Here is a 24,419-nt window from a genome sequence, read left to right on the forward strand (position 1 = left end):
CTGTCCCCGTCTATTACCGAACTTGCTTCGTTTTACACGGCACAAATCTGTTGCGCAGCAGCACCACACAGGTTCACAAGCTGCCGTCTTTAGGTAAAACAAAATCCACGAGAGTAGCTAATAAACCATGACGAGGGTGAATTCAAAGCCCATTATGCCCTTGCAGCTGAAGTAAGAACATGAGAGGGCTGTGGAATGGAACTGCAATAATCATATAACCATATAACAATTACAGCACGGAAACAGGCTATCTCGGCCCTACAAGTCCATGCCGAACAAATTTTTTTCCCCTTAGTCCCACCTGCCTGCACTCATACCATAACCCTCCATTCCCTTCTCATCCATATGCCTATCCAATTTATTTTTAAATGATACCAATGAACCTGCCTCCACCACTTCCACTGGGAGCTCATTCCACACCGCTACCACTCTCTGCGTAAAGAAGTTCCCCCTCATATTACCCCTAAACTTCTGTCCCTTAATTCTGAAGTCATGTCCTCTTGTTTGAATCTTCCCTATTCTCAAAGGGAAAAGCTTGTCCACATCAACTCTGTCTATCCCTCTCATCATTTTAAAGACCTCTATCAGGTCCCCCCTTAACCTTCTGCGCTCCAGAGAATAAAGACCTAACTTATTCAACCTATCTCTGTAACTTAGTTGTTGAAACCCAGGCAACATTCTAGTAAATCTGACAATGCTCTATGTTTTGGACAACCATTCTATCCAAAAGCCACTTTGGTCACCATTCAGATGTAATTGGTTTAAATGCATGACGCATCCCCCCCAAATAGTCCTAAGTGTGCTGAATGTGTCAAGATGATGTTGAACAAATGTCCTGGAGCATCGCTTCCCCAAATTGTAAAAAATAATATTTACATTCAGCATACGTTAAGTAATTTCCTAAATCTGCCCAGCTTTTAAACAGACCTGTTCAAATGTAATCGAATGTGGAACACCTATACATCTCCCCTCCACAGCAATGCTTCAGGGCCACATTTCCGATCACTTCCCCTAGGACCCATCCCGGAGACATTGCCATCTTGGCAATATGCAACCGACAAATAATATTTTAGATATCCCTAGTATTTTGCAGTTCCTCAGACAAGATCTGAAGCTCAAAGTTGATCAGACATTTGGGCCAATTGGTTTCATCTACAAGGATCCATTTAGATACAACTTTGAGGTGGTTGAAGATTTTTATGCCATAATAGTTCTTTTGAAGGCCACACTTCATGGTGGGGTTTTTTTTTGCAATAGGCACAAAATCAAAGTGAACAAGTTGTGAAATGTCCAGATATACAGATCTGAACTGCATGGTGCCTCACATAAAGCATTAATGGCCTGAAAATCAATAATAAACTGCTGCTAATATAAGACTGCAGACATTGGGAGGAGATGAGAAAGAGATCAATGCTGTTATTTTTTAAATATATTTTATCAACACTGCTGATGTGCCCTGGAAGAATGTGGTATCCACCAGATAGAAATAAAGGACAATTATTTGCTTTACCTTGTTTTACCTTTCTTTTGGAATATCAACCAGAAAAACATTCTTCATGAAACTGTTGCTGTAGAGAGCAAAGTAGAACATTCTGTTCCTTTACAATTGTACATGGTTTTCCTAACTTACTAAAACCACAGGATGTTTCATTTTGAAGGAAGATTTGGGTCAAATCCACCCTGACAGTGCCGATTGTCTGCTTTGGACCATGATGTTTTAAGTACCTGTCAACGCTGTCACTGAAACTGTGAACGTCTTAGCTATTTATACATTAAAGGAACCCAGGAAGCATTAAAAAAAAAAGTGACAAAGTTAAATGTTAAATACACTAGCATTTTTTTAAATTAAATAAATGGAATCAAGTATTCGTTTGTTAATTTCCGAGCAGTCATTTCTTCTCATTGATCTCATTGCAGGACTTAAGCTGGACTTCCATGAAGAGATCTTGAATAGTCTGACAGAAGAACTAGCATGTAGCAGAAGATCTGACCAGGCTTAGTCAACCCAAAACGTTGACAATTTCTCTTTCCACCTATGCTGCCTGATGTGCTGAGCTTTTCCAGAATTGTCTGTTCTTGTTTGAGAACACCAGTCCGGTTGTTTTTCAATTCGCACAATCCAATTACTTCACTGTAAGAGTCAATGAGAAAATAATGCTGTATTTTCCATCATGGAACTAATGACGGTATATTATTCTGAGTGGTTGGAGCCGATTTTGGAATAAAATCAACATTACATTCGATAACCAATTCTCTTAGCAATTTTACAAAAGGATTATAAAGATGCTTGAAAAAAAGCATTAAGCCTTAAAACCAACATACAAATCACTGGAATAACTCAGCGAGTCAGGCGCATCTATGGAGTGAAATGAATGGATAATGTTTTGGGTGGGAACGTTTCTTCAGATGCATGGGTCTGGCCATTTCACTCCACAGATGCTGCAGGACCCACTGAGTTCCTCCAGCAGTATGTTTATTTTCTGCTGAAGATTACATCATCTGAAGTCTCTTGTGTCTAAGCCTCAGGGTCAGATGTGGTCTAGAATTCAGAAAATAATGAACAATAGACAGATAAAGCAAAGAATATATAACAACATTTTAAAGGTCCCCCTAGGTACAGAAGATGGAAAAGACTTGAGGGGGCAAATGTGTTTCTCTTACAGGCAGATATGGGAGAATTTATTTATTGGCAACAAGGGCATGCAAGAGGAATTAAATACTTCCATGGAAGGAAATACAATAAAAATGCAGACATTTTGGAAATCTGAAGGTTCTGTGCAAACGAGCAAGTAAAATAAATGACTACAGTGCAATCTCAGCATAATGCACATTGTAATGTTCTGCTTTGATAAATACTGCAGATGTTATTACTTCCCCCAAGACCAAAATAAGGTCATTATAATTTTCCTTACACTTTTAAAATTGACCCCATCACCTATGATACATTGAGGTTACACTGTGATTATAATGAAATATCACCAAATAAATGTATAAACCTGAAAATGTGATCGCTACCAACGATCTGATTATCAATAACCAAGATTTTTGAAAGGGGCAGCTATGGACAGAGCAGATGTGTTGGTTGTAACCTTGCAGAATTCTAGAGATGCTGAATGGTTAAGGCACATCAGTGGGCAGAAAGATGAGATCAATTACATCAGAGAGAGAAAACAAAGAACTAATGACATGTTAGTCTGGCAATGATAGCTGGAAAAAACTTGAAATCTATAATAACGGCTGAAATATCAAGACAGTAATACAGGTGCACATCCTTTTATCCGAAAGCCTTGGGACCAGGCACTTGTCGGATTTCGGACATTTTCGGATTTCCGAATGGAAGATTTTTAGCGTAGATTTGGAAGGTAGCGCGGGCGGCTTGAAAAGTCTGGAGCGGCTGCCTCCTCCCCGGAGACCGGGGAATCATTGCATAAATGTTAGTCAGTTAGTTTGGAGGGATTTTATGTGGTGGTGGTGGTGGGGGTAAAGGGGGAAACTTTGATTCTTAGTCCCCTACCTGGTCGGCGACTCCCAACATCGCGGAGCTGGGGGCTCCGTCCGGCCGCGGGCGGCGCCGGTTGGAGCTCCGATCCCGGCAACTCTACCCCTGGCTGCGAGGCGCTCCAAATCCAGCGCCGCCCGCGGCCGGATGCCCGCAGCCCCAGCTCCGCGAATGTTGGGAGTCGGCGGCCACAGCGCTCCAGAGCTTACCGCACGGCGACCCGGTAAGGCATTGCCCGCTCCCCGCTGGTATCCCAGCGCTGCGACGCCGCCGACTCCCAACATTCGCGGAGCTGGGGCTGCGGGCGTCCGGCGGTGGATTTGGAGCACCTCGCAGCCAGGGGTAGAGTTGCCGGGGTCGGAGCTACAACCGGCGCCGCCCGCGGCCGGACGCCCGCAGCCCCAGCGCTGCGGAGCTTACTGCACGGCGACCCGGTAAGGCATTGACCGCTCCCCGCCTCTCCGACCAGGTAGGGGACTAAGAATTAAAGTTTACCCCTTCACCCCCCCTTCACATAAAAGCCCTCCAAACTAACTGACTAACATTTAAGCAATGATTTACAGATGTTTAAGTGTCTCCCGGTCTCCGGGGAGGAGGCAGCCGCGACAGTAGTACAGACCTGGGTTGACCGTGGGTCGTTTCGGGTCAAGTTTGGCGCCAAACGCGAACTTTGGTGTGCAGACGACATCCTGTAAAAAATGGCCGGTTTTCGGAGTTTTTCGGTTTCCGGAACACCGGATAAAAGGTTGTGCACCTGTATAACTGAACAGAATCAACATGAGCATATAAAAGGGAAATCATGTTTGACTAATCCATTGGAGTTCTTTGCGGATTATAGTGCAGAATATAATGTAGTGCTGTATTTGAGTTTTTTGAAGGGTCTTGAAAAGATAGAAAACAAAGCAAAGTGTACATATATTATCCAATAAAGACCAGAATCAGTTGTCAGGTAGTACTTTAGCCATGTAAAATTGCCATTTTGAGAATTGCTTTAAAAATAGCTCTTGACTATAGTCAGATGAATCACTGGAAAATGAAAGTTTGGGTATCTGCGACATCTGTATAAATATCTTTATATTTGATCTGAATCCAAGAGCTAAATAAATCAACAAGCAAGTTAGCCTATGACAGAATGTGAATATAATTAGGAGTTGGACAGCCATAGGGCTAACGTGAAAAATTGCAAAGGCTTGCACGAAAAACATCAAAGGGAGAGCTTTCTCAAAGGGAGGAATGCTTAAATAGAAAGTAAGTAAAGGATGGGGAAAATGAAAGGGGTCCTCGGACGCAAGCAATTCATTCAGTCAGCTACATGGTACATAAGATCAAGACATTAATTTTATTTCCCCTTCACCAAATCCGTTGATGCGCTGAGATCTATTCATTTGAGTCTTGAAAATACCCATTAAATAAGCATGCTGATTGGATTAGGAACGACAGTAAATTGATTCCTTTGCAACAATACCTTGCACTATTGGGTTTTTCATCACCTCGTGCCTGATGCTGTTGTACACCAAGAGCTGTAATTAATTGGCGTAATTATTCAAAATCATTCCTGTGTCTCCTGTTAGCAGCATCGTGGAAGATGAAACAGAATGGAATCAGGCTCTTGATTTTGACCAGAAATTCCTTGATGTTATTTTAATTAAAATTGCCAGGTCAACCTCCGGAAGAAGAAGAAATTATGAGGGAACTTAGTCGCGTCAGCTCGCTGCAAGCATATTAGGTAACGAAGCTTTTTAAGATCAAAGGAGGCTGAATTCAAGCTACAGAATGTAAATACATTTGGCCGCATGCAAGGTGAATTTACCCAGGAGCAGAGATTCTGGCAGGAATATACAGCACTTCCACAGATCACAACTCACAATTTTGAATCGCCCCAAAGGATGGCATGGTAACCAGTTCGGAGAAAAAGCCATGCAAGTCCTGTAAATAAGGCCATCTACATGTTCACAGAATTTAAGCTAACCAGTTGACTAGCTTTTTATAAATGTGGTTAGCTTGTCAGCTAAAGAGTGTAATCCAAAACCAATTTTGTCAATTTATACAAACCTTGGATGCTGATCTCGATCAACAATTTAAAATCAACAATTAATTAATGGTAAAGTAATGTGTCATATTGGATTTATCTTTTCAACATGATAATTTATCACTAACATGATTTGTAAATTTAATCATTACAAATCAAAAAATAAGCTGTTATATTAATTAACACTTGTTAGCTTAATTCCTTGTTAATTGATATTGTCATTCTGTGAAACCCGATTAGAATGTATGTAGTGTAAATAGTAGTACAATCCACACAGACTGATGCCAAACCTGACCAACTTTCAAAATGAATGGTCAACCTAGCTTTTCTTGTTAATTGTTAATGTAAAGGCTTCAGGGGCTTGTGGCCTCAATAAATATGTTTATCCAGGTGTATAAGAACGATCTCCTGCCATGTTCTTCGAGTGAATAGGCAACATAATACAGACATAAATACAGACCGATAAATACAAATCAAATCGGGAAAACTGTGCCTTCAGAATGAGTGAAATTAAGGAAGGGCATCACACAGGCACAGCAGTTGGCTCTGCCCCATCACAGCTCCAGGCTCCAGCTTAACCCGAGTGCCAGTCTGTGTGGAGTTTCATACTCTCTCTGCAACTGCTTTGCTATCCACTGGGTGTTCTGGTTTCGTCCTGCAGCTCAAAGATTTGCTGCTTGGTTTATTGGCGACAGCAAATTACCCCAAGTGGCAAAAGGATCAGAGAGTTGATAGAAATAACGTGGAAATGGGACCGATGGGATTCTCTTGTGGGAGCCTTCGTGGACTTAATGGATCTCTCCTGCAGTAAGCATGAAAAATGTGACAAACGTTTCTGATTACATTATTGACATGAAATATCAATAGTGTTTCCCTCCGCCTGGACTGCAAATGACCTGATGAGCAGTTTCAGCATTTTTTTTTGTTTTTACTTCAAATTTCCATCATGGTCAGCGTTTTACATTTGCCTGGTGCGCCTTACTGAAATAAAGCCTCAAACTACTGATTAAGCATTAAGCTTATTGCTGGGCAATTCTTGGAAATACGACAGAAGATGTCAGATCAATACCCAGAATCATTGCTACTCAAATTACTTCCAATGAAACTGGAGACAGCAGGTTTTAATCATTTTCAAAGACAGACAAGATACATATGATGCAGAGAGATACTCTACCAGTGTGAACCCGAGATTAACAATGTTGGAAATTGGTTCCCTATTCAGAGAATGGGTAGGTATGTTGCAAAACCTACCTGAATCGTCGTTGAGAATCTGCCCCAGCCCGTGTGCGCGATTGTGGCGCTGTTTAGAGGGGGCGGGTTTAAAACGCGATTTTTACTAGGCTGTTGCAATCGAAAATGTTCAGCCTAGTAAATCATTAACGAAAAATCGCTGAAAGACCCCGTCGCAAAAGGTATTATTAGTTTTTATGGCCTTGTATAATAGTTATAGTAGTTTAAAAATCACTCTCTAAACCCGCGACCTCTCGCAGCCTCAGGGTTTTATAAAGCAAACAATTAAAGGTATGTACCTTATTTTTACATTAAAAAGGGCTTCTTTAGAACCCTTTATACAAAGTTACTATTGCGAGTAGCTAATTTTGGGCTCTTTATATCCCGCAGTATTTTTCTGGGCATTTGAGGGCACTAATCCAGCGCAATGTGAACGTTCTAAACCAGTGCGTTCACAGGAACCCACTAGAAAGCTGATTTAAAATGGACTTTAATTTACAGCAATTGAACACTAAATTCCTTCCATTTGGCCTATAAATTAATGTAAATGAGATTTCAAAATCATGTTTTATTGAGAATTATTTATGAATATTATTTGGACACTTGGACTATTTAAAAATGTTAATCATTTATTAAGAAATGGATAGATGTTTAGATCTAGTAATTGAAGTTTGAAATTAGCTACACTTGGGTAACTAACTAATTATATGTTTTAATTTCAGGTCATCCAAGTAAGATTATTTTATATTTGTTTCAGAATGGTTCAATCTATGATAATTGAAAATTTCATTCAGTTCTCTTAATTTTTAAGAAGGTTATGGCCTTTTGACAGCACACGATCACAGCTTTTTTGTTATGTCCATAGAAAATCAATAGGGAACAAGATGCTAATTTCCGAGTATGAAAATGGCCATAACTTTTTAAATACTTGAGATATGAAAGTGAATTAGGTGTCAAATTAAACTTCTCTTTATGCTTTATCTGATGGGATAAATTACAGACATGATTTTTTTAAATCTCAAAATTTTGTAACATTGGGAATGGGTAGGAATAATTATACCTAGCACGGAAAACCTTTTATATCAAAATTATTGTTGATACAAGTTAAGAACCCTATACACACTGATAGCTCAAGTTAATTATAGTGGTTGACTGCAACATATGAACCTACATAGTAATTAGAGGTGGAAGTACACAACTCAGCCATTCAAGCCTACTCCACCATTCAACAAGATCACGGTTGATTTGACTGCAATGTGAACTCTATATTCCTGCCCACCCCAGATCGGCAAAATAAAAAATACAAATCAATACATTTAAAGCTGGAATTTGGACAAAATGTACTGCCCAAAGGCTCAAAACAGAAATAACATTCTGATAATAACACAGATCTTGGTGCAAAAGCATGAATGATCTTCCATGTATTTAGGGACAGGGAAATGCTGGATCATCTGTAGATGGCTCACAAACTGTAATTGTTTTTAACGTATTTACAGGTTAACCTCAAGGTGACGGCTCTGTGGACTGGAGACGGAGGGGAATGATTAAAAGAAGGATTTAAAATAGATTTTTCTCTCATGTCAACCATTTTGTGAATTAGAAGCAGAGGTGAAATAAGAGACACTGAACAAAAAAGGTCCGCAAACACGATCAATTTATCATTTTTACAAAGTTATTGGTCTAGCTGGATTTCCAATTACAATATCTAATTGTAATGTATTCTATTAGTAGTCCACGAGGACTGCACATAGCCTGTCAGATTTAAAGGAATGCTAATGCTAGATAATGGTGAAAGCTTGCCCAGTGTAATACTTTGTGTTTATGGGCTCCAACGATTAGTCAACATAAATGAAATGATAGATAATTTAGGTCTTGAGACTCTTAATGGAATCAAGTGGTTTGGATTGGAAGATGCACTTGAAGTATAGGATTTTAAAGACTGGTGGGGTCCTGAAGGGACCACGTCACCCCTTTCTGCTTCCTATGCAAGTCACATTGTTAGCTGAAGAAGGGGACAAAATTGAGACGATAAATGCTTTCTTCCGTAATGGCGATGAATGTGAAATAGAGCTCTTACTTGCTCTAATTGAACCTATAGAATTGTACTAGAAAGTACACAGCAATGTGAAAAAAAAATCAATCCTACTTTCATGTTTGGGTTGTTGCACCACAGGCTAAAGGATGCCAAACAGTTAAACATTGCAGCATTATAAAATAATAAAGAGCTTTGTTACTTTAAGAAGCACATCGCTGCCTTAGTCTTATTTCACTAGAGAAATCTTATCTTTACTTGACCGTTGAGTTTTGCAGTACAATGAATATTTGGAGCTTTTCAATAAACAGCAGAGATTAAATTAAATTTGAATCAAACAAAGACAGATATAAGGAACTATAGAACATAGAACAGCACAGGAAAAGGCCAACAATGTCTGTGGGGAACATGATACCAAGTTAAACTAATCTCCTCTGCCTGCATGTGATCGATATTCCCCCATTCTCCTGAAAGGACCACAAGTTTAAAAAATGGTCGGTTCATTCTGGTTAATATCCCGTTCCGTTTGAAAGATATAGAGATAAATAGATGTGACATATCCTGGTATTTCACTTGCTGTCAATTAAGAGCACTGAGAGATAAAACATGGAACATTCTTCAATTTGACAACTTCGCTGATGTAACATCCTATAATTAATTGTAAATGTCATGATTAAACGTCCTTTCAAGCAGAAAGGAGTATTTGCAGAAAACATTTCAAAGCTTGAAATCTCAGGGCTCTCACCTTTCTGCTGGGCTGTCAGGTTCAATATAAGCAATCAGTGGTGGAGAAGACAAGGTCTCGGTGGCAAAAACACCTCCCTGGAGCTGAATTCCAAACCCGACGATTGGGTCACTGGTTAGAACCACTTCTGCTGTTTCTGTGTGAACAATCTGGCCTGTGGAACCGACCGTACTGGAGGCTAATGACACTGTGAAAGACAGAGAGTGGTGGGCATCACTTCTGGGTCAGTGTACGCAACAGAATTCCACCGATGTGACTTATTGTAACTGCTTGGAAAAAAACACTCAGTCTCTGCCTCTGTAATAGCTATCATTATGTAAGCCTTTTTGGTGCATCAACCAGTATTGAGAGAGTAATGTATATAGCTGGAGCTAAATCTATAACAAGAACTTGTGCATTATAATCGCAAGACCAAGTACAGGACACTGCCCGACTCGACCACGTTGGGCTTCACCTTTTAAGTGGACAATCATGTTTACTTGCCCTATCCCAGATCACCCATTTGCTTTTATTTTTGTGTAGGAAGGAGCTGCAGATGCTGGTTTAAACTGAAGATAGACACAAAATGCTGGAGTAACTCAGCGGGACAGGCAGCACCTCCGGATAGAAGGACTCATCCAGTCTGAAGGAGGGTCTCGACCCGAAACGTCACCCATTCGTTCTCTCCAGAGATGCTGCCTGTCCCACTGAGTGACTACAGCATTTTGTGTCTATCTTTGCTTTTATTATGAATGGGTTACCATTTCTGCCACTTCATAGTATGAAAAGACGGTGGCAAGTCAATCAAATCCAATTGGAAGAGTTGTAAATGTTCTTTTTAGAATCTGTAAAAATTTGAACAATTGGCTTTCAATCTTAGCAAGTTAATGCTGTATTATTTTGCATTCAAAATAAAAGTAAACATTTTAGACAGATTTACAACCAGTTTCTGTGCAGGTGCCTCTATGTTAAATTGTTCCTGATATTTCATTGGAATATTCATTAATGGCCTCTGCCATCAAAATTAAATAATTTGTGTTGAATTAAATCAGATCAAATTTTATAAAAATTGGAAGTTTTAGCTATTTACTGCCCCCCGTGGTTATGCATCATTATTCTCTGTACAGCATTTTCACTTATAAGAGTATATAGGAAGGAACTGCAGACGCTGGTTTAAACCAAAGATAGACACAAAATACTGGAGTAACTCAGCGGGACAGACGGCATCTCTGGCGAGATGGAATGGATGACATTTTGGGTCGAGACCCTTCTTCAGACTGGATCCGGTCTGAAGAAGGATCTCCACCCGAAACATCACCCATTCCTTCCTTCCCGGGATGCCGCCTGTCCCGCTGAGTTACTCCAGCATTTTGTGTCTGTAATTCAAGAGTAATCTTTACACTGGACCTTCCACGTACAAGAGCTCTTGTAGTCCTTCTTTTTCAATTTCCTTCTCATCAGCGTTCCTCGCGGACTTGTCGGATAGAGGTTGCGAGGTAGGGTGCCCGTATTCAGGGAGCTCAGGCTGTACGCACTCATGGAGGTAGGAGGAAATGATGTTGACACCAAAGCAGCTGGAAAAACAAAAGCAGAAAGTCTCAGCAATCATTCTCAAGTTTGGTGTGTCAAAACAGTCATCTGTGACACAGCTGGTGTTATAATCTCCTTATAGACTGGCTATCAAATATGTTGTGTGTATTTAATGTCCTGTGGATTGATTTGGTGAATGGGTGGGTAGAAGGAATTCAGGTGGAATGTTAGGTATGACTTCATAGAAAGGTGGGACATGCTGCAAAAGCCTAGTCTTGCTCTTATTTGTAAAATTCAGGGTTTATCAATAAACCATAATTAAGCAAAGAATGAATCGTAAGACAATCTCCTTTCTTATCAACAAAACCATCAGTGGCCCCTTTTTGTATGCAGATTTTCAAGCCTGGAGCTAAATGGATGGTTCAGAGAGAGGGTAGCTGAGCCAAATATATCAGGGGCATCAACAACTCAATCACCAAGTGGTGGTGAGTTTCTGGTAAACGTGACGCGTTGCAACTCTGCATCTTTGTGTGGGGTAGAAGGCAATTGACTAGATTTCCCCAATCGCAATCTAGTTAGCCCAGCAGGGAGCAAGTGCGAGTTTGGATGAGAGCTCTTGACGGTGTGGTCTTTGCTGCGATGCCTTCTGTCACTGAACAGCTTGTGACGCTCACTGTCAAGGCTGAGCTGATGAATCATGTCTATTCGAGGGGTTTTGGAGGATGGACAACTCAACATGAGAAAGACGCGCATGACTCAGCCCCATAACTAGGCTGCTGTAGAATGCCAGTGTGGAAAATGATAGACCGCCAGTGTATGAATTATTGACCATCATTCCCAAACCCTCTTCAAACAGGATGTGGCTGGGAAGCAGGTGGATTGTGAACGTTACATCCTTGTTTAGAATAGGCCTGATGAGTAAACCTAGCAATTGTAGGCAACTGCCCAGAATTAGATAGGTGCTTGACTCATCTAAATTTTAGACCGAGTTTAGTTGCTTGGTCTAAACCCGAGGGAAAGACCTTTAGTCTAAAGATGGGAACAGACCCAGAACATTGTCTGTTCACTTCTCTCCGCAGATGCTGCCAGACCCGCTGAGTTCCTCCAGCTTTTTGTTCAAAACCATTCGAAACCTTGTCCAATGAGGGAAAGATCATCAAATATGGCACAAACTGATTTACAGAGCATAGTGATAAATACCTTGGTCAAAAAAACGAATTGCTGGAGGAACTCAGCAAGTCAAGCAGCATCTGTGTGGGCAAAGGGATGGCCAACATTTCAGGTTGAGACCCTGCATCAGGAATGGGAGTGTAGAGAGAAGGAAGCTAGTATAAAGAGGTGAGACGAAATGGTGAGACTGGGGCTGGTAGGTGACAGGTGAAGTCAGGTGATGCAGTGGGTGAGGGGCAGATGAAGCCACATTGGGGAGGGGAGGGAGAAGGTGGAGACAGAGGCTAAAGATGATGGTGCAACTAGATAAGGGGGAATGATGGGCTGATGGACTAGATAGGGAGAAGGCGAGAGGATTAGTATAGTTTGGTTGTGCTGGGAACATTTAGATAAACACTAATCCAGAGGACAATTAACTTTCTCTTGGATAATCTGGGTTGATAATCAGCTACACTAACTGTCTCACAAACAGACACTGTTTTGGTGAACAGCAGTTGCTGTGAAATGTGGAAACTTTTAGCGTTTCCAAGCATTTGGCATTCGGACAACTACTGTTTTTTAAAAAGCATTAATGATTTGAATCTTTGATGGGTGATGACGGGGCAAAATTTTGAAAAATATTGAATCTTAAAGGGCCAGTCCCACTTTCACGACCTGATTCACGACCTCCACCGAGTTTGCCCTTGACTCGTACTCGCAGCATGGTCGTCACGAGGTCTTAGGAGGTCGTAGGTAGGTCGTAGCAGGCCGTGATGCCAGTCGTAAGTAATCGTGGTATCAAGTAGGTCGGGGCGTTTTTCTAGCCTGATGGAAAATGTCCACGAGTAAAAAAGATCGTGAATTAGGTCGTGAAAGTGGGACAGGCCCTGAATAGTGCAAACACTTGGAAAGAGTAGCTGGCTTCAAGAGAACATTGGCAGCAGATAAAATGCAACTGATTTACAAGAGATAATACATATTTACAAGAGGCATACAGAGAGGCGATAAGTTAATTTGCATAATTTTGACAGGGTTTCAAGAACAAAGACATAAGGGATGTTACTACACAGCACTTTTGACATTGGCAGTATTTTAACAAAACTCTCAATTGTACATATGAAATACCATGATTTGCAAGTACAGGGATTTGACACAAAAGACACCAAGACTACATAAAACACTACTTTGGCTCAGTTGGGGTGTTATGCCCAGAAAGCTTCAGTTTTTGTTGAGGATAAAGCAGAGACAAACAAGAATGGCTTCAGCTACGCAGAAAGGCTGGAGTACGTGAGGGCTAGAGAAGACCAAGAAGTGATTACATTGATGTGTTCAAAATCATGAAGCGTTCACATTGAATAAATGAAGAGAAAATGTTTCCAATATTGAAGGCACAATAGACAGAGGCGACAAGTGCAAGGGAACTAACAATAAAACAGAAGTGACATTAAAAAAAATAACATTTTTATGCAAAGGAATTTAAGATTTGTAATGCACTGCTTGGTAAGTTAATGAAAATATAACTAAATGTTAATTTTCAAACGATAAATGTAATTTACTGGAATATGGAGAGGGGTGCAATGGAAGTGGGAGGGTGATGGTAAGTAACTCAATTCCTCTTCAAAACTGCCAGCACACTTAATAGCTGCGTGTGGCTACTGAGATTGATTAATCTGTGACTCCACAACTCTCTCAAGATAGAGCAAGGGTGACAGCTATCAAGGCGTAAACAAAGCAGTACATTTAAAGCTGAAGAAATCATGTGTATCTTGTGCCACATCTTCCAACCTTTCCTTGGTCTAAATGCCCGGCTCAGCACCATATTCACAACTAAACAAATCTGCTAGGAACTAAAAATCCTGTTATAGGTCGAACACCAATTTTCCGGCAACTGATGCCCCCCCCCCCCCCCACCCCCCCCCAACGGTAGGTACTCGGGAAATCCGGTAAACTCGTGACGCTTTTTCAACACAGTGAAAAATGTCCACGAGTAAAAAAAATACTCGCGATGTAAATTTTTTTTACTCGTATGAGCCGCTACGAGACATCCGCGAACTCCTACGGACCCGCTACGGACATTGTCAGAGTTCGAATCAGGGGAAAGCTTAGGAGAACTCTTGAATTACTTCATACAGTGGGACAGGCCCTTTAAATGTGACGAGATAAATTTCTTTAAATTGAAAGATTGATGGGAGACTGCAGACCATTTTCTGAAAGAGCAGAAACTCTCCATGCAATTGAAGAATAGTAACCGACAAGGCGACAATGAGATGGGAAGAGGATTTAACCTGACAAGCTGGTTTTCTAGACTATTTTGGGTTGAATAACCTTCTTTCTGTGCATTAAAATGTGATAATTCTGTAACACACGTGGATCAGCTACTTTTACACACTTAATCCTGAAGTCTTTACATAAAGTGTGGGAAGATGATTACAACAGTCAGCTGATGCTCACACTCACTCATTGCTGTTGACCAAAGACTACTTTTTCCATCACATATGTTTTCATCATAATATGTATGTTTCTAAGTTAACACACACAATGGCCAATCTGCAGATGGTATTTTCCACAGGAAGAAGCAATTCGATTAGTTTACTGTCATCCTTCACTAACCCTGTTGCCTCTACCTGCTCAAGTAATTGACAACATTTCAGGCTTCATTTCAAAACTTCAATTTGACATACGTGATAGAATCATCACTTTAGTCACAACCCGTTTCAAGTAATACATTTTGAATTCCATTTTTCTTTGCAATCAACTGCATTTGTGCTTAAACTTTCTACATAGCTGGAATATTAGTACATAGTGCAGTCCTGTAACACAGCATTCTGCTACAATACAGAGCTCAAAGATGTGCAAACTAAACCATGAACATATATGCTGGTTTACAACAGTTGTTTCTTGGTTATGTTTCCGCTGGCTGATTGACAAAAGATTTCTCTACGACTCACTTATAACGAATGCAGTGTTAAAGAAATGAAGCATGAAAGCAAGAAATGACTAAAAGTTCTCCAGCAGATAGGGCATTGGCAGGAGGAAGGGATAAGCATGTTCCATCCGAAATGCATCATAATTATTTACTGTTAGGAACTGCATGATCTTCCCTTCCACTGTCTATATATAAACATAAGATATTTAAATCCGCCTGTGAACAACTATATGTGCACAGAAGATAGACACAAAATGCTGGAGTATCTCAGCGGAACAGGCAGGACCTCTGGATAGAAGGAATGGGTGATGCTTTGGGTCACGACACTTCTTCAGACCGTCAGTCTGAAGAAGGGTCTTGACTCAAAACATCACCCATTCCTTCTATCCAGATGTCCTGCCTGTTCCATTGAGTTTCTCCAGCATTTTGGGTGTATAAGAGTGAGTTAGCTGTACCTCTTGGGGCTAACGGAATCAAGGGATATGGAGAGAAAGCAGGAATGGGGTAGTGATTTTGGATGATCAACCACGGTCATATTGAATGGCGGTGCTGGCTCGACGGGCCGAATAGCCTACTCCTGCACCTATTTTCTATGTTTCTATCTTTGGTGTAAAGCAGCATCTGCAGTTCTTTCCTGCAGAAATATGTGCACAGAGCTTTGGATAGGAGGTCGTGGCAAAAAGCGCTGCTGAGCACAAGAGCTTTTGATGGCGAGTGAGTCTCATTGGCAAGTAAGGTTATAATTGGTTAGATGTTGTTTGCTAATTTACCAGTTTGCGCTTGATATACTGTCCTTTATTCATTTATTTGACAATAATACTGGATTATTCATAACGTCACAATTTTGTGAAAGTCTTTGGCTCACGTGAACAAAATTCTTGTTTAAACTTTCATCATTCGGTTCTTTTAACAATGCCTTCCTCTCTGCCACAGAGTCTAGGGGAAAACAGCAGAGAATAAGACCCTTTGGCCCATCAAATTTGCACAAACCATGAATCCCTCATTTACTGAAGAAAGGTCTCGACCCAAAATGTCACCCATTCCTTCTCTCCAGAGATGCTGCCTGTCCCGCTGAGTTACTCCAGCATTTTGGGTCTATCCTCACTTACACTAACCCGACAGTAATCCCATTTTTTGTTCAGACCACACTTTCATTAACTTCTCCAGATTCCAACACTCACCGATACACAAGGGGCAATTTACAGTGGCTAATTGACACAACAGCCTCCGTCTTTGGGAGGTGGGAAGAAATTAGGGCATTTGGATGAAACCCTTGGACAACATGCAAATCTACACACAAACAGAACGCAAGATCAGGATTGAACCCAGTCTCTCGCGCTGAGACAATGACTTTACCATGTGACTGTGTCGCCCAATGTGCCACCTGCCCTGAACAACTAATTCTGAAAAAATCAACAAAATTGGTGCATTTGATGAAGCTGGAGACCCAAGCTTTGCTGTGGAATTTAGTGTTGCTCTTCAAATGTCAGCATCACCATAAGCAGGGCACAATATGCTCCCTGCCAACTTGTGCGCTATGAATTCCTAAACCTTTCAGAAAGTACCTTTAATGAACTTGATAACATAAAGACAACTTTCCCAACAGTGCATTTTTTTGCCACATCTGTGGCATTGTTCATTTTAATTGGTTCGTTTGGAAAGATTCTTAAATTCATATTTATTGATCCAGTCTCACAAGCAAGACCCAATAATGTAAGCAGCACTATGCTAACTGCAAACTGAATGCTAATAGTAACGCTTAGACATTTATCACGGCCAATTACTTTGATTTATTAGTAGCGTTAACACATGCAAACGGAACACAGAACAGAAAATAGATGGTGAGAAGGACAGGAGGAAAAAAGTCTAGAACATTACGGAGATTGTTTTGAGGAGAAGGTTTCTGGCATTTCGAGGTCTCCATCCTGCATTGGCCAGGGTGGTAGGTGTTATAGGGCTGGTAGGTGAGGAAGTTGCCGTTGTTGCTTCCACAGGTCTCCCAGGCAAGTTGTCTGCTGCTCCTCTGAACCCTGACTGTCGACATGAAGGATGGGAACCGCACGCAAAGACAGACAGAATGGAGCAGAAAAGAGGGAAAGACAGAAAAATTATACTTTGCAACATCTAATAGTAGAAAGAGCAGCAGAAAGAATGACAACCTTTTCTCTCATCCATTGAAATAGCCCAGTTTCCTCTGCCTCATAAAGTGACATTCCACATGCGTTCTCCTAGTGTCCCATCAGGCTGCTAATGAATGGCAAACAAAGGTCCACACCATTCCTCAAAGGTTTTGCTGCCCTCCTAGCATCATGATGGGAGACTAGGAAAATCTCAGGATGGACCTGTTCACCATTACATTTGAAATCTTCAACATCTTTTCTCGCATTCAAAAATATCACATAAACCCGTCAATATTTTGCAAGATCAATGAATGAGAATCACATCTTAAGGTATTATATTTAGAAGTTTGGTATATTTTTCTCTTCTTGTTCAAAAGCATCACATGTGTTTAGTCATGATTAGCAGCTTCCAATCAAAGATACTTCATTTTGGCTGGTTTGACCAAAAATGAATTCAGTTTCGTTGATGAATAATGATTTAAATTGAAAAAAAAAAAGGAATATTGGACTAGTGGAATAGCTCAAACAGCAAATTGGAACAATCACAAATGGACCAAGAGCCCTGATAAAACACTAAATTCTTTGGAATTCACAAGAAAAGGGTTATGAAATAATTCAAGGGGGAACGTGGAAATATCCCTATGTTGCTTTTTAAAGCTAGTTCACGCTTGAAAATAATTGGTATAAGCAACATAATATTTAGTTCACTCAACTGTAGAATGTGTGACATACCAATCCAAAATGAGAATAAGGTGTTACACATCCCAATTTGCAGAAGGACTGATTTTTTTTCGAATGCACATTTGAAATCTGTTGACTTCCACTTGCATTCCCACACAGTTTAATTTGCCCCGACTCAAATCGCACTCAAAACTACACTTTATCAATAAAAATGCTTTTTTTTAAATTGATTATTCTTGGCAATTTCAGTCTTTGAGGAGTTTGTGTATTTTCCCTGTTAAAAGAATGAGCTCCCGTCAGGTGCTCTGGTTTCCTCCCACACCCCAAAGGCATGCTGGAATGGTGTCGGATAGTGGATGTAGGAAGGGTGGAGGATAGTGTTAATGTGTGGGGATCGCTGGTCGGCGCAGACCCCGTGGGCCGATGGGCCTGTTTCCGCACTGTATCTCTAAACTAAACTAAATCTGTGGTAACACTATGAGCTAAAAGATGAAGTTTGGATTAGAAACATAGTAAATAGGTGCAGGAGTAGGCCATTCGGCCCTTCGAGCCAGCACCGCCGGTCAATATGATCATGGCTGATCATCCAGAATCAGTACCCCATTCCTGCCTTCTTCCCATATCCCTGATTCTGTTAGCCATAAGAGCTATATCTAACTCTGTCTTGAAAACATCCAGTGAATTGGCCTCTGCCTTCGTGGCAGAGAATTCCAAAGATTCATAACTCTCTGGGTGTAAAGGTTTTTCCTCATCTCAGTCCTAAATGGCCAACCCCTTATCACAGAGATATACTAAAGTGATATCAGAGATGATGGCCTTTAGAAATGGCCTACCCCTTATACCCCTGAGACGGGTTTCACATTGATAAAGCATAGCTACAGGAAAGACTGGCTGCCCATGGTCTAGATGCATCCTATGTTTCCAAGGAAGGAAGGAATTAGCAAAGGCCAGGCCATGGTATTTCAAACATGTCCAAATTCAGGGTTGGTGCCCGAGAACTGGAAAATTGCAAATGTTAAATCAGGTTAAATAAAGATTATAGGGAAAAATAAAGTAACGACAGACCAGGCATTTGAACCACTGAGGTGGGGAAAATAAAAACAATAATCTCGGACAGAATTAGCACTGATTTGGACAAGTGGGTGGATTTACTTTTTATGAACACCAATTTCTATGTTGAAGACAAACCACGTCCAACTAGCTATGATGAAGGATATATGAAGGAAATATAGTTCATATGGCATAAATGGACTTCCAAAACATGTTAGCTACATAATAGATTTGTCATTAAAATTATATCAGAAATGATGGCCTTTAGAAAATAGATCAGCTGGGGAAGTTATGGCTGTTTTATTAGAGCAAAGGAGATTGCAAATCGATCTAATAAGAGGTATTTTAAATTATGGGTAGACACAAAATACTGGAGTAACTCAGTGGGAGAGGCAGCAACTCTGGGGAGAAGGAATGGGTGACGTTTCTGGTCGAGACCCTTCAAAACATATGGAGACAAACTGCTCTACGGGTGGTATGGTCAAGAAGACAAAGAATGAAAATAAATGATAAATGAGCAAATGGAGATATTGTGTTCTTTACACAGAGAAAGGTTGTGGTCAGGAACATACTGCCAACAGACGGTGGTGGAAGCAGATTTAAATGCAGCATTCCAAAGGGTGTTGGATAAGCATCTGAAACAAGAACTGCAGGGATGCGTTATGAGGGCTGCACGTTTAATTGTTTAGACTGCTATTGTATAAAAGCAGGATTGGAATAAAAAGGGCTGGGCTGAAAGGCCTCCTTCCATGCTGTAACCATCTTATGAAAATTAGGCACTCATTCAGGAAAACAAGTTCACGCTGTTATTGATAAGCATCTGAAAAGCGTGAGTGTGAAGAAGATGCCAGCTCAAGCTTGTGCTTCAATTGTCTCCCAGTATTACTCGAACTATAACAAACGATCTGTTGGAGGAACTCAGCAGGTCAATCAGCATCAGTGAAGGAGCATTCCTGTCAGGCAAATAGTCTGCACAAATAAATATCTGGACACTCACCATGTTCTGGTCCCTTCAAAGCAAATCGTGTTTGGTGGTATGGAAGCAGCTCTAGTTTGACATGTTCAGAGGTACTGGCTAAGAGCTGTGTGGCTTCGGCTAATGTGCAATACTCCATGCTGGTGCCATCAATTGAAAGGATGTGATCTCCAACATGTAAAGCCCCACATCTGTAGGCACAACAAACATCTGAGATCACCGGCAAAACTCAATAGGACACAACAGTCAGAAAAACATCCATAAAAAAGCATCATGGATGTTCTTTGACTTTCACATGTAAATAAAGTTCTATACCTTAAAATGCAAATTTAATTTTACATCAAGAATTCACCTCAATTGATTATTATACATAATGCAACAGCAGTAAATAAACAGATCTAGGTTCAAAAATGTTATCAAATTACAATTTAATAGAACTATGGCTCTAAATGGCTCAACTCATGCATCCAACCCAACTCATGCATCCAACCCTGCCACTTTGTTCCCTATCCTTACTCCTTTGATAAGAGCCTGGCCTTGATCACAGTCCACAATGCAATTTATCAAAACTGGGAGCTCATAGCATAGCTAATAACAAGTGCAACATGATGACATAGTTGGTTGGAGTACTACGGTGTACCTCAAAACATCTTGGGATTCAGGCTTTAAAAAAAATCAATGGACTTTTTTTAAGCCTCAGGTTTGTGGATGATTTGCTTCAAAGTTTATAGTGTTCTGATGGGCAATGAGGCTAATCTGGGAACCGCAGACCTTTCAATAAAGGTTTATTATTCTCGTAAATCTTTCCTGTAGCCACTCTTGGTCCTTGTATCACCACAAATAGGAATAAAACTGACCAGGTATGATCATAAACTTCCAAAAATGCTTGCATCAAAAATAATTGGAAAATGCACTCCCATTTGGAGGATGTGAAGATGGGCTAAAAACAAAACACAATTCTGTAGAAACAACTAATGTAGCAGGGCTGCCAACTCTCACGCTTTGAGTGTGAGAATCACGCCCTCAAGCAAACTCTCACGCCCTCACGCTGATCAGAAATTTCTCACGCTCTGTGGTGAGAAATTCCGTGATCAACGAAAATTTCAAAACTCGGATAAACTGCAGGGTCCGCGGGAGTTGGAGAGCCGGGGCTGCGGGAGGGGTTGGAGCAGAACCAGCTGCGGGAACAGATGCGGGGAGCCGGGACTGGCGAATGTCTGCCCGAGCAGTCGAGTGTTTGCGGGGCTGCGAGTCACACGCTGCAGCTCTGGCCATGGAGCGCCCCGGACAGTGCAAGTCCCGGGCCGTCGGGGGCTTCTGAGGCGTTGCGCCGCTGCCGCGAGAGTCTCTGTGTCGAAGGGACAGACTCTCAAAGGGAGGTGGAGAGAGAGAGAGAGAGAGAGAGAGGGGGGGGGGGAAGGAGACAGGGAGACAGTGGGGAGAGAGAGGGGGGTGAGAGAGGAGAGAGAGAGGGGGAGAGACAGAGGGGGAGAGAGATGGAGAGAGAGAGAGAGAGAGGGGGGGGGGGGGGGAGAGAGGAGGGGAGAGAGAGAGAGAGAGGAGAGAGAGAGAGGGGGGAAGAGAGAGGGGTGAGAGAGGAAAGAAGAAGGAGAGAGAGAGAGGCAGTGGAGAGGGAGGGAGAGAGGGTAGGAGAGGGTGGGAGAGAGAGGGGGAAGAGAGAGGGGAAAAGAGGGGGAAGAGGGAGAGAGAGGGGAAAAGAGAGAAACGGGGGGGGAAATAGAGAGAGATGGGGGGGCAAAGAGAAAGAGGAGATAGAGGAGAAAGAGAGGGGAGAGAGAGCCAGGGGGAGAGTGAGGTGAGTGGGAGAAAAATTGGGGAGAGAGGAGGAGGAGAGCGATGAGAGAGAGGGGGGGGAGATAGAGGTGAGAGGAGAGAGAGAGAGAGAGAGAGTGAGAGAGAGGGGAGAGAGGGAGAGAGAGGGGGAGAGAGGGAGGGAGAGAGAGGGGGGGGGAGAGAGAGGGGGGGGAGAGAGAGAGAGAGAGAGAGAGAGAGGGAGAGAGAGAGGGGAGAGAGAGGGGGGAGAGAGAGAGAGAGAAAGAGGAGAGAGAGAGAGAGAGAGAGAGAGAGAGAGAGAGAGAGAGGGAGAGAGAGAGAGAGAGGGAGAGAGAGAGGGGGGAGAGAGAGAGAGGGGAGAGAGAGAGGGGAGAGGGAGAGAGAGAGAGAGAGAGAGAGAGGGAGAGAGGGGGGGAGAGAGAGGAGAGAGAGAGGGAGAGAGGAGAGGGGAGAGAGAGAGGGGGAGGGGGGAGGGAAGAGAGAGAGAGGGGGAGAGAGAGAGAGCAGCGGAAGAGAGGGGAGAGAGAGAGAGAGTCTCTGTGCCGAATTCGCTCAGGTGACCGGCATGGATCAGGCTGCGGCTCGATGCATCCTGGAGGACAACCAATGGCTGCTGGAAGTAAGTACCAAGCACTGGGTAGAAACGGTGGAAGGTAGTGGACTTCAAATGGGGGTGGTTGGAGAAAGCATCCTGCTTGCCTGCTAGATTTTCACTTACTGTAACTGCAGGGAAAATGTTCCCGATGTTGGGGGCGTTCAGAATCATGGGTCACAGTTTATCAATAAATGGGGGGGGTGAGGCAGTTAGGACTGAGATGAGAACAAACTTTCTTCACGCAGAGAGCTATGAATCTGTGGAATTCTCTTCCACAGAATGTAGTGCAGGCCAATTCACTGGATGTTTTCAAGAGAGAGTTCTTGGGGCTAACGACATCAAGGGATATGGGGAAAAAACAGGAAAGAGGTACTGATTTTAGATGAATAGCCATGATCATATTGAATGGCAGTGCTGGCTGGAAGGGCCGAATGGCCTATTCCTGCACCTATTTTCTATGTTTCTATGCTTGAGTATATGGCAATAAAACTCGATCACTTGATTTTGAAACATTCATGCATGGTGGAGGTATAATGTAGTCATAGAGAGATACAGTGTGAAAACAGGCCCTTCGACCCAACTTGCCCACACCCGCCAACATGTCCCAGCTACGCCACCTGCTTTTGGACCATACCTCCAAACCTGTCCTATCCATGTATCAGTCTAACTTTTTTTTTTAATGTTGGGATGATCCCTGCCTCAACTACCTCCTCTGGCAGCTTGTTCCATACACCCATCACCCTTTGTGTGGATAAAGTTACCCCTTAAAAAGTTACTTCTTAAAAATACTTCATACAAAAAAAAATTGAAATCATACTTCTACAATGCACTAAAACATGATTTTAATATATCAAATTTCAAAATATTCCTACCCTGGGAGGGGACACACCCTTCTTCCACACCCTCTCCCCACTCGGTTGCTCCACTCCCTCACTGGGTACCCCCAAGGCCAGTGATCAGTGATCGCACAGCCTCCCCCCTTTCAAAAACGCTCCAAACCAATTTAAAGCATATATATTGCATTCAAGTGTTAGTTAAAAGACTCGCTACAGTATGCACCATATTGCACAATTTCAAGCTGAAAAATGCAAATGTTCCGTACCAATGGGAGGGGGACACCCCTCCCTCCCCCCGGTCGCTATACTCCCTCGGGCTTGGTCTCACTCCCAACTCTCACCCAATGTTGGCAGCCCTGAATATAGTTACATTTTTATGTTATTGTCTTAAGACATCAACAAAATAAACCCAGTTTTAATGAATCTCAGGGATTAGTCGATTTAAATATACATCAATATTTTTGTGCCCTCTCTCGAACGTGTTTTCCTTAACACTAAACTAGTATTTTGAATATAACCATATAATATAACCATATAACAATTACAGCACGGAAACAGGCCATCTCGACCCTTCTAGTACGTGCCGAACACATAATCTCCCCTAGTCCCATATACCTGCGCTCAGACCATAACCCTCCATTCCCTTCCCATCCATATAATACGCCACATATAATACGACAATATGCCACTAGGTTTACGGAAATTAAGCCTTGATTAATAACTGAAATTGATTATGATCTATATTACATTACAAATTTTATTTTGGATCCATAACAAAGTGATCCACAGGAGAATCAGTGCTCTTCAGCACAGATGCATACCTGTCAGCAATGCTGGCAGCCTTGATTTTGTCTATGACAATGACTTGCTTGTTACAGTATAGTGAGGTAGTTAAAATAATGCCCAAGCTAGAACCAGGGGTTTTCGCCACTTCCACCATCAGTGGGCCAGAAGCATTTGCCACAGAATCTAACACAAAAAAAGTGCATGTTGTAATTAGGTATGAATATCCTCTCATACGTCACACATGTACCTCACAAAATAGACTACAGTGATTAGCTAAAGAATCATGATAAATCTTTTACAAGTGAATAAACAAAAACAAATCAAAAAATTAGTAACTGGAACAAATAAACCTTTGGCAATTGCAAATATTATAAGCAGTAAAAACAGCCACATTTTATTAGACAAGGAGAGCTATTTTGGAAAAGATATAGTATTCACAACTTATTAAGCAGAAAAATGTCA

At 41.8% G+C, this 24,419-nt stretch overlaps 1 protein-coding gene across 5 annotated transcripts in view; it reads right to left on the reverse strand.

Annotated features, from left to right (window-relative positions):
• Positions 1-24,419, reverse strand: part of grip1 (glutamate receptor interacting protein 1) — a 444,119-nt gene that overhangs the window by 70,440 nt on the left and 349,260 nt on the right. For 3 of the 5 annotated variants that reach the window (XM_055650804.1, XM_055650801.1, XM_055650802.1), the window contains exons 8-12: positions 23,993-24,140; positions 19,968-20,137; positions 16,998-17,153; positions 10,933-11,088; positions 9,536-9,722 (exon numbers count right to left, since the gene is read on the reverse strand). In XM_055650804.1, the coding sequence (XP_055506779.1) occupies positions 9,536-9,722; positions 10,933-11,088; positions 16,998-17,153; positions 19,968-20,137; positions 23,993-24,140 (817 nt within the window). The remainder of the gene's footprint in view (positions 1-9,535; positions 9,723-10,932; positions 11,089-16,997; positions 17,154-19,967; positions 20,138-23,992; positions 24,141-24,419) is intronic. The other 2 variants (XM_055650805.1, XM_055650806.1) reach the window with 1 other exon arrangement.

This window comes from Leucoraja erinacea, chromosome 19 (assembly GCF_028641065.1).
Source record: "Leucoraja erinacea ecotype New England chromosome 19, Leri_hhj_1, whole genome shotgun sequence".
In the NCBI taxonomy this organism is placed as follows: Eukaryota; Metazoa; Chordata; class Chondrichthyes; order Rajiformes; family Rajidae; genus Leucoraja; species Leucoraja erinaceus.